The 11,620-nt window shown below is 38.6% G+C and overlaps 1 protein-coding gene across 2 annotated transcripts in view; it reads right to left on the bottom strand.

Moving 5' to 3' along the window:
• The window catches only part of LOC107671556 (myosin light chain kinase 2, skeletal/cardiac muscle), an 11,746-nt gene extending 7,878 nt beyond the window's left edge, over nucleotides 1-3,868 (bottom strand). Inside the window, exons 1-4 of one of the 2 annotated variants that reach the window (XM_016464472.1) lie at nucleotides 2,830-3,868; nucleotides 1,832-1,922; nucleotides 1,150-1,603; nucleotides 509-759 (exon numbers count right to left, since the gene is read on the bottom strand). In XM_016464472.1, coding sequence (XP_016319958.1) covers nucleotides 509-759; nucleotides 1,150-1,603; nucleotides 1,832-1,922; nucleotides 2,830-3,342 — 1,309 coding nt within the window. In that variant the 5' untranslated portion in view covers nucleotides 3,343-3,868. The remainder of the gene's footprint in view (nucleotides 1-508; nucleotides 760-1,149; nucleotides 1,604-1,831; nucleotides 1,923-2,829) is intronic. The other variant, XM_016464473.1, reaches the window with a different exon arrangement.
• Between the last annotated feature and the right edge of the window lie 7,752 nt (nucleotides 3,869-11,620).

Raw genomic sequence — 11,620 nt, 5'->3', positions numbered from 1 at the left:
TAGTTGAATTACTGAAATAAATTAACTTTTCCATGACATTCTAATTTATTGAGATGCACCTGTATTTCCTCAGCGACCAGCACAGATCAGCTCAAGGCATGACGAAGTGGATATCGTCCTCTTTTGGAAGGCCAAACAAAGTAGTTTCGCTTTCACAATGAAACACACAGCGCCTTCACGACATGGCGGCGGCGGCAACAACAATACTACAGCGAGAATAAAAGTTACGCCTTCTTTCTTTGCGTGAACATTTGGGCGGCGTTTTGCAAATCTTCCCACATCGTGACGTAGACATTTGGGGGCGTGTTAGAACGAGCCGTTTTAGGTAGGCGTGGTTGACTCTTAACTTTTATAAAGAATATCTCTTTGGATTTGAGACTTTAGTCTTTGCAACTTTACAGATCTTCTTTATGCACCAGGAGCTTGTAACACTCCAAAGAGAAAGGAAAAATAGAAATCGCATCATATGACCCCTTTAAAGTCAGTAGAATATCTAAAGCGGACTTACCAATGAAGAAGTGATCACTGTGATCTTCATCCTCATAGCTCTCCTTCTTCAGTTTGCTGAAATCCAACTCGAATTCCACACCATCGGCTTTGAAAACACCACGCAGATCTTCGGGTTCCTGTGGCTCCTCCTCGCTCTTGTCTTCTCCCTCCTCAACCCTGCTCTTCTTGTGGTCCTCCAAACCCAGATCTTCTTCTGTCACACGTCGCTTGCTGCTGATGGTCACCTCATCCGTCTGCTCAGACTCAATGCTGAAATAACACAAACAGAACAGAGGCTAAAGACAGGAAAACCAAAGCTTAAATCTTATTTGCAAGAGCGTCAATGAGGTGAGGTGATGGGATCTGGCTCACAGTTAGCTTTTAATTCACCTCCAAGGTGTTCAATAAAGGTTTAAGTCTAGGCTTTGTGCAGGCCAGTCAAGTTCTTCCACACTGGACAGTGGACACACAGTAAACCATTTCTATATGGACATTCGCTTTGTGCACATAATCATGCCAGAATTCTCTAGAATGCAGTAAAATTGAGGTTTGTCATTAATGATTATTGGACTTGCCAAACCCATCAATTACAAGACGGGGTTCACAAACTTTTGGTCATTTTGTATATGAAATGGAAACCCAATCAGATTCACAACTCACCTTTGCACTGACTTCTCAGTTGGTGTAGCAGGCTCTGTATCAGTAATATCAGGTTCTAAAGGTCCATTGGTAATTGTCTGTTCCTCCGTACCCTCTACCTCCTGATCTTTGAGTATGCCTGTGGTCTCTAATGGCAGCTCTTTACTCTCTTCCTCCTCTAATTTAGGTGTTTCAGCTTGGACCTCCTCTATCGTTGGCTCTGCATCTTTCATCTCGTCTTCTTTCAGCTCCAGAGTGACCTCATTTTCTTCTTTCAAACTCTTCTCTTGCTCAGGTTCAAGCGGCTTGGCTTCCTCAATGATAAGGTCCTGCTGAATTGGAGTAACCAAGCCATCCTCTGATTTCTGCACGCATTTCTCCAGATGATGGGATGCTTCAGAGCATTCTGCATTCTCTTGATTTAGTTTCTGAACCTCTTCAAGCAACAGTGCCTGCTTCTTCAAAGAGACTGCTTCTACCGCAATATAAACATAGTAAAGCAAAAGACTAGATGCAAATGCAATGTATATCAATGTATTACACATACAAATACTGCATAATTGTGCCTGATGTGATTTAAATGATTTTTGCATTGAGTATATGTCATTAGGTATTTAGCCATGTCATTTTAATAAGCTTTTTGTCTGGATGGTGTTAAATGTACAGTAAGTGCCATGTTTTCAAGTTTTCTACTGTATTTTACCAGCTGAATCGGGTGGTTTCTTCTTCTTCTGTGCTTTCAGGCCTTTGAGGCTCAGACGAAACTTCACATCTTTAACTTTGTGATCTCGTAGCTTAGTAGCAAAAAGAAAATATAGCAAAGACAAAAGATGAAGGAAGTAGTTTAAAGTGTAAAAATGTATTTGTGTTCCTCTGCAACAAAATAAACACATACATAAAAACTGTAATATGTAAAGCAAATTTTTGCAATTCTTCCAGGGTCGCCAAATGTGACATGACAATTCTTGTAAAATGCATATATAAACTTAGCACAATGAAGCAAGGAATTTTTTTTTATCCAAGATAAATAATTTTTTGGGCCCTCATTCAAGAGAAACTTTAGAACTTTTAGTGCAGGTAGTTTCCTGTCATGGACACAATATGAGTGGGATGGGTTGTTAGGAAGCACTGCTAGTCTGGGAATAGTTGTAAAAGTGTTAAAGCATAAAAGTGCTGCTCTGCCATATGTGATGCATAAATGACATGGTTTCCCTAATGTGGCACCATCAGTTGAAGTCTTTCCCTTACATAGCCTGGTGGATGATGTGTGGGGATTTACAATAACACAACACTTTGGTATTTTGAAGGGCAAACAGTTGGGGGTGGGGGAGTAATGCCAGATTCCAGTTGAAACTATAGCCCAACACACAATTCCAGCTGACTTCATCTATTTCCTTTTTCCAAGTCACTGTTCTCCTTTCTAATCATTTAAATCATGATGATGCCACAAGGAAGAAACTAAGAAGACCAATTTAGTCACGAAAGTCAATCTAACTTCAGTGACTGGTTTAATGGCCAAGTGAGTGTCGACCTTTTGAAGACCCTCAAATTGGCACCATCCCTTCTATCTCTACTTAAGAAAGTTTCCATGTAATGAATGGAATCTTAACATTGCTTCTTTCATTCAGTCGTCTTCACAAATTGCCAGTTTCACCTGGTTGCACATACTCTGATGGTCTTCCATCGGGAGATTTAACTCACCTTTATAGTGACAAGCTCATTGTTATCTGAGGCCTGGCACTTGCTGATCAGTTTCATTTTACTGTCCTTGGACTTGAGGGCCGAAGCTGCTTTGCTCTTCCAAGAAGCCGGCCCTTTGAACATAATATCTGTGATTTTGGAAGATTTCACAGTTTCTCCAATAAAGCTGACCACCTGTTGAATGCTCATCACCACTCTTTCCACTCCCTCCAGCTTTTGGGTTTGCTGCTCCGAGCGTTGATTTACTGCCAACATGATGCTGTTCATTTCTTGGCACATCTCCTTCATCTCATTGGCTGGTCCTGTACGGATAACTGGAGGAAAATGGATCTCCTCCTTTTCCACTTTCAGAGTTTCAACGTCTTTCTCGATTCCATCAATGTCCTGAGACATGCCATCGAGTCGGCTGAGCACTTTTTCCTGGATACTTATGAGCCTGTCCATTTTGCTGCTCAAGGAATCAATCCTGACCTGGACCAGGTCAATACCTGTGCTACAGTTAGCAGAACTCATGGTCTTAATTAAAACCAACTAGACTTGTGTTTAGACAAACTAACAAAGATTCACCTGTAGAGGATGTAGCTGGATCAAAAAGATAATCCAACAATAAGCCAAGCGGAAAACTCATACGAGACAGAAGCCGGACAAAAACAAGTCATTTTAAATCCCCCAATAACAAGTTGATCTCTTCCTCTCCATTGAACGCTCTATGAACCTCTACCAAGTGGAGGTCACACTAAGAATGGAATGAGCCGGTCTCAGTAAATGTAACTGGTATGGGGTGCTTTACGTCAGCAGGTCCTGGGGAGGGGCTATGTTTGGCTCAGGAATTGCTGTGTGATATCTGAGAAGCTTTGAGTGCTAAAGCCATGTCAGACGCCTCCCTACCAGGTGTCAAAGGGGCCCCAGAGACACCCGGTTTCCAGAAAGGGCTGCTCAGAAAATTAATGGAAAGAAATTTGAGTACCGACTTCTCTTTCACCTTGAGAGGTTCGATCCGAGACATCATGTTTTTTAAGATTTCACATTGATGTAACTTGCCAGGAATTCCAAGGGCTCGAATTCAGAAGGAATGAAGCCAGGAATGGGGGAAACCAAGAGCATATGAATAGATCAATTAAAAATGATGGGGAAAACTGAAGAAAAATACAGAGGGCGATGACATGGTGATGGAACAAAAATATGAGATGGGAGGAAAAATGCTTTTGTGGGTTTTTTTTAAGTATTGCGTTCCCCCGAGAAACTTTTCTCGCAAAAATACAGCTTTTCCCTACAAAACATCGCTTTCTCTTGCAAACCATTTGTGTTTTCTCACAAAAGTACTGCGTTCCCCCTAAGTAATGTTGAGTTCTCTCACAAAACATTTACATTCTCTCTGAAAACATTTAAGCTCTTTCGCAAAAGTGTTGCATTCCCCAGAACACTTTACATTCTCTCGCAAAAGTATTGCGTTCAACCAAGAAATGTTCTATTCTCTCACAAAGCATTTGTGTTCTCTTGCACAAGTATTTTGTTCTCCCAAGAAACATTGCATTCTTTTCGCAAAACATTTATGGTCTCTCAATATATATCACAATTCTTTCACAAAAGTATTGCATTCCACCAAGAAATACTGCATGCATCCAAGAAATGTTGCGTTCTCTCACAAAACATTTGCGTTCTCTTGCACAACTTTTGTGTTCTCCCGAAAAATGTTGCATTCTCTCACAAACGTTTGCACTCCCTCAAAAATGTTTCACAATTCTCTCACAAAAGTATTGCATTCCTCAGATAAACTGCGTTCTCTCGCAAAACATTTGCATTCTCTTGCACAAGTATTGCATTCCCCGAGAAACTTTACTTTTGCTCACAAAAGCATTGAAATAAGAAATGAAAAATTTAATTTTAATAAAATTTCCCTCTCACCACATATTATTTCCACCACAAAATTTTTCTTCCCATCTCTTTTTTAATTTTCTTTTATTTATTTATGTTTTTACCATCACCGTGCCCTTTTTAGGGGCTCCAAACAAAACAACCTAATCTGAGGCTGTTTTTATATATAAATAAGATTATGTTTCTTCTGATTTACAAACAGCATGGCAGATGATGGCACGCTACTATGGGAAAACAGGAGTCTGTGGAAAACTTTTGACCCTCTCGCAACTGAAACTAGAGCCAGTGTCAGTGTTCTGACTGATTCACCCTCTCCAGTCATCTAAAACAGCTTACTCATCCACATTTATGACAGTTACGGATCGATTTTAACTTAGAGGATGAAATATGAAGCCCCCCTTCACCCTCCCCACCTCTGCCCTATAATACAGGTCACTTGACCCAGTTCAGATCACCATAAATAAATGATTTTTGAGTCATAATGTTGTCCTTAAAAGATATCAAATATCATCTTAAATTACATATTTATCAGATTTAATTTGCATGCTGCAAACCCAGATGTCTTCTCCCAGAATAGCATTAGAAACAGGGCCGCTACTCCAACACCACAGTCATCGTCTCATAGTCATAGGGTTGCAAAAAGGTGGAAAATTTCCAGTAAATTTCGGAAATATTCCAGGATTTTTTGGAATATTCCAGAGATTTTTTGGAAATTTTCCACCCCTTTGCAACCCTACATAGTCACATGCATCATTTGACTTATAGATGGCACCAAAGTGTATATATATATATATATATATATATATATATATATGAACACAAATTTGTAACCTACGGAATAAGGCATACACAAATACGCTGAAATTAATAGATTTTTACACTGTATTTACTTGCAATTCAGAAAATATTTGCGCCCAGAAAAAAGTGCATTGGCCATTAACAAGTCTGTTGGCAAGTCTCAAGAGAAGGAAACTTCTGTTGTTTATGTTCACAGTGTTCTGGCAGTAGACATCTGACACTGACGGTGCTGTGAGAAGTAAGACATCGTTTACATAAGGGTGTGCATCACCTGTCCCGGGACACCAGCAGATGACAGAGTAGAAATGCAGACAGCGGTCATTCTATGTTGTCTAAGACTAAATAGATACTGTGTGACAAGACAGCACAAATGTGTTCAGGGACACAATCCATGGACATCTGCTTTATAAAAATGAGTACATTAATGCATCATTGTACAGAAACCTGGAAAACACATACTACCACTGAATTAAAATTGGGAAAAATGTTTGGGTAAAATAATTTTCATAGATTCTCATTACTACAGTAATGTTTTACAGTAAATTTCATTTAATTAATTGTTGTTCATTTAATAATTTGTTGTTTTTTAGTATTTAAATAGCCCCAAATTAAGGCTAATAATGAGAGATTTACTCATTGACAATCATATTCAGCCAAATATGCTTAATTTTCATGAAAATAATGTCAAATTTAATTTGATAAAATTATATTACATACACTTTTAGGTTTTCTATAAATTATATTAATTAAAATTAATTCTAATTTTAATTAATATAATTGTATTAATTAAAATTTTAAACGTTACATCATATATTCCTGATTTAGAAATTATTTTATTGATGTCAGGGTACACAGTGTGTGTCCTCTACATACAGCACTGTTCCAGCGTGAGTTTGAATGACAGCAAAGTATTTGATATGTCAGCCCATCAGCATACCCAAGAAAAACACATCAGCTCTCTTAGCCAGAGTATAAATTTGGACAGTCGGAGTCAGAGTTACACAAGACGCAAGAGGAGGCCCATACCATTTCAAGACAACAAAACCGTGCAGCTGTGGAGTAAACAGGAGCTGCAGAAGAGCTCTCTTGAGTTTATATTACTAGCAGTTTACAATGAAACCTGATAGATGGAGGTAATACAGCCATACTGGGTATTAGGCCAAGTTTGACTGTGCCGTGCTACGGTGAGCAAGTGACAAACACGTGGAAAAGAAGCTTCAGAGCTGCCCAAGCTGACATACACCGCATTCAGACCATTCATGAGCTGATATGAAAGCTAAATAACACATGTTGTGCCTTAATGAATGCTCAACTAGAGATTGAGGCATAATATGTCATCTCTTTGACAAGATGGGACAAATGTTTTGAGACCTGAACTAGTTCAAGTCCCCAATCAGGTTCAAGCACGAATTGTTCTTTTGGCAAGATGAAAAGTTGAAGTTGAGTAAATAGACACACACGAGAGAGTAATCGTTACAAGACGATGGAAGCACAGGAAGACCCTGTATTGGGGGGAAAAAAACAAGCAATCATATGGAAACTTGGGTTCAAGTATCTGTTTCTGTTCCTGATGTCATCTATCAAGCAAAATCAATGATAAATGTATTTTAAGCACCCTCAGGCCATCCAAGATGTAAATGAGTTTGTTTCTTAATCAGATTTGGAGAAATGCAGCATTGCATCAGTGTGTCAGCAATGGATGCTCTGCAGTGAATGGGTGCCGTCAGAACGAGAGTCCAAACAGCTGATAAAAACATCACAATAATCCACAAGTAATCCACAGCACTCCAGTCCATCAGTTAACGTCTTGAGAAGACAAAAGCTGAAACAAATCCATCATTAAGATGTTTTTAACTAAAATACAAGTCCATAATAACGCTTCCTCCAGTGAAAAAGTGGTCTGGTCTGAATCAGGAGAGAAATCTGCACAGATCAAGCACCGTTTACAAGCCAAAACAGCTCTGAACAAATATGTGGCTGGATTTATATGGGCTGAACCGAAGATGGACTTTTTCACTGGAGGAAGTGTTATTATGGACTATGGACTCATAATTTAGTTAAAAACTGTTTCAGCTTTTGACTTCACAAGACGTTAAAGGGGTCATCAGATGCCCATTTTCCACAAGTTGATATAATTCTTTAGGGTCTTAATGAAAAGTCTGTAACATAGATTGGTTAAAATTTCTCAATTATAGTGTAAAACAACACCGTTTTTACCCTGTCAAAAACAGCTATTTTCAGAGCAAGCAGTTTTATTGCATGTCACTTTAAATGCAAATGAGTTCTGCTGACTCCGCCCCTCTCGTCCGAGACGCTCTCTGAGAGACGGTAAACTTTAGCTGCATTCATCGTGAAACTTGCTAATTAGCGCATTATTAGGAAAGGAGATTTGCAAAGATTCATTAAAAAACCTTATACTCACTTCTTCTGTAGATGAGGCTGGATCACGAATGATTCGTGCGAAGATAGACGCATTTAGGTAAATCGGGGGCGCATTCCCTTCAAAAACAAACGTAATCCACTGTGTCTTCAGCGGCTCAGATGTCGGGAGTAAATGACGACTGCTATGTTCATTATTACATCCAACAACAGAACACCTCAATCGCTTAGGAGTCATTCTTGTCTACATCTGCTCCGGCGGTGAAACAATGGCGGACTGATGACAGCTCACTCAGGGCGGAATATATATATACTGTATATATATATATATATATATATATATAATTCTGTGAATGTATATATTGTGTGATGGATGGTGCATCTGTTTGTGAGCATCATACTATTTCAAATCCAGCCTCATGACAAACTTATGGGCCGCTCATCTCATTCATCTGAGGTGCAGACAGGAAAAATACCGACTGTGTGGCGGCACTGAATCTCCTGACACTTTAATAATAGATTCAAAGAGTACATAGTTCAGCCTAACTTTGGTGGCCTCGGGAGAAAAAAATACAAGTGCACTTGGCAAATCAAGCTAAATAGAACCACAGAATTAACTATCATAAAGAAGACAATCAAACACTAATATTGCAACAAAGTGACAATGCAGAAATTATTTTAAAAAATAATAAATGAAAAGCACTGCAAGACAGAAAGTGCTTTCTAGCTTCATTTTCAATCGTTTGCATTCCCACTTTCTAAGGTTCTGGTAATCCGTATACATACATAATACACAAAAGTAAGATATGTTAAAGAAATTAATCAATATGACTTTAATAGTAACTGTTTACTGATTGAGCCTGATGTTGAGCGATGGCTGTGCTTGACATGAAGGTGCTAATAAATGGGCTATCAGATACTCGGCTCTCGAGGATAATTGGATTGTGCATGACTCCAGGGCATTTGTCAATATGTTGTAAAGTCTTAAAGCTGCGTGACTCGCTGTATCAGGTACTGACAGCGTTTTTACGTCACTGCTGATCAACTCTCAATCTATCTGTCAAACAGGTGAATGTGTTTCTGACTATTATCCATCAGGTTTGAAGAAAGTGACATGCAGTGTTACATCACTTTAGTGTGCTCTGCCAAACGCTGGAAACATTGTTTCCATAAGCATGACTGCACTCGGTGTGCTTAAATATAGCACTGCATCAGTCCGAATGTTAGAAGTATGCGTATTTAATGCTAACTTTGGTTAATAAACAAATGTGGTAAAAATGGTTTATAAATCAATTATTCAAAAATAATCAATGTCAAATGAAAAGCATTATTTGAATTGCATGCATTAAAAATGTCTGGACTGAATTAAATTGCATGCATTATAAATGTCTTATTTATCTCTCAATTATCAGTGCATCACACAGAACAGTGATAGTGTAATGCACAGTGTTTACAATGCAGGGTTATGAACTTCTTGAAATAAATAAATCATTTTCTAAATTGAGCAGTCATTCAATTTGTAACACTACAGCTGTCAGTATTTATTCTCATTCAACAGACTCTAATAATGATTCACTTAAGCAGCTGATAGTAAATTTTTTGAATTGCTTCCTTTATATAACCACAAATTTAAGGTATAAATGAACAACAAATTCCAGCTTTTATCAATGGTTTATAAATCAATTATTCAAAAATAATCAATGTCAAATGAAAAGCATTATTTGAATTGCATGCATTAAAAATGTCTGGACTGAATTAAATTGCATGCATTATAAATGTCTTATTTATCTCTCAATTATCAGTGCATCACACAGAACAGTGATAGTGTAATGCACAGTGTTTACAATGCAGGGTTATGAACTTCTTGAAATAAATAAATCATTTTCTAAATTGAGCAGTCATTCAATTTGTAACACTACAGCTGTCAGTATTTATTCTCATTCAACAGACTCTAATAATGATTCACTTAAGCAGCTGATAGTACATTTTTTGAATTGCTTCCTTTATATAACCACAAATTTAAGGTATAAATGAACAACAAATTACAGCTTTTATCAGTGGTAAAAAGAAAATTTACCTGTTCACTGGCTGAAGTGGAGGATCTGGATTTTCTCCGGTATGAGAGTAAGCCCCAGATTCCGTGCCAACACTGGGTGGATTTTTATCATTATAGGGTGGTTGTGTACACACACTGCCAACACACATTTCAGTTCAAACAGCTTGTAGAAGTGCATGACGCATCCGATGACCCCTTTAACTGATGGACTGGAGTGGTGTGGATTACTTGTGGATTATTGTGATGTTTTTATCAGCTGTTTGGACTCTCATTCTGACGGCACCCATTCACTGCAGAGCATCCATTGCTGAGGCACTGATGCAATGCTGCATTTCTCCAAATCTGATGAAGAAACAAACTCATCTGCATCTTGGATGGCCTGAGGGTGAGCACAAGTTCAACACATTTTCATTTTTTGCTGAACTATTCCTTTTAATTGTACTGACTATACACAAATGTAAAGTTCCGTAGAACAAAATGCACACAATGAAACACCATTTACTGTATATTTTCAATAAGAGCATCCAAAGTATTCCAAGACTGGTGAATCTTTTTATGTGACAACAATGTGCTTATTGCATGAGAGTGAGTAAATGTACTGTATGTACACAGAGAGAGGAGCAGCTTTTATGTTGTTTATAAGATCTGATTTATGAATTACAGAGTGAACCTAAAGACAGCCAGAGATGGACACATATAAACACAGAGTGTCAGCGGGACACCTATTCGGCGGGGGACTCTTGATCACCCCCTCCATCCAGCCAGAACACTCTGTCCCAGGACATTTGAGGGTGGTTTGCGACCCCTGGCCCGCAGTACCAGTATCATGTTGCCTGTGTGCAAGCCAACTTTCCGGTGACGGAACCGAGACACGACACGTGCCGAGGCAGTGTAACACAAAATCCGTGTGTAACGCGGGTGTAATGCTCTGGCGCTCATGCGGATACAGTACACATACAACCTCTGTATGCTTTCTGAAGATGTAATATCTGAAGAAAAATAAGAATTGACTTGTCTATGTCATCACATTCTTTGAATAGCACTGGAGTTAAATAGCTTGAGCTAATGCAGCTAAGGCACATTTGTCCTGTCCTGATTTGGAGTGGACTCTACAGCAGAAAACCAATCTAACATTTGGATGAAAAACCCTGAGATTTGATGAATAGCTAATGTAAGGATCACAAACGGCTTGCAACTGCATTGCACTACAAACAGTATGTAATGATTATGAATATTATAGTCTGTTCATTTATTGTTGCAACTTTCCTGTTTATATTGTTTTTTTCTAAAGCTTTACTAAAACTTTATCGCAGCAGAATCTGAACTAGATGCAACCACAAAAAAAAAAATAAATAAAAAAAATCGCAATTAGATATTTTCCCCAAATCGCACAGCCCTAGTCACTATTTATACTTGTTTTATGACAACAGAAAATATAAATGGGAACAGCTTATTGGGCATTCAGCTGTATTACAGTATGTGACAGTTCAGAGAGTAGAACAGATCTGAAGCATAGACTGTAAAAAAGATGGACGTGTCTCCATTTCCTTCCAGTATAGAAAAGTGAAGCCAAAACATTCTCAGTATGGCCGCTGTCATCTTGCAAAAATGACGTCATTTGGAGCCCGAGTCTGCGCAGTAGAGATTCGTTTGGAGCCAGAGTCTGCGCAGTAGTGATCGTGA

This window comes from Sinocyclocheilus anshuiensis, unplaced genomic scaffold, assembly GCF_001515605.1.
Source record: "Sinocyclocheilus anshuiensis isolate Anshui unplaced genomic scaffold, SAMN03320099.WGS_v1.1 scaffold3077, whole genome shotgun sequence".
Lineage (NCBI taxonomy): Eukaryota > Metazoa > Chordata > Actinopteri > Cypriniformes > Cyprinidae > Sinocyclocheilus > Sinocyclocheilus anshuiensis.
The sequence above is the reverse complement of the archived record's forward strand: the minus strand, read 5'-3'. Positions and strand labels throughout refer to the sequence as shown.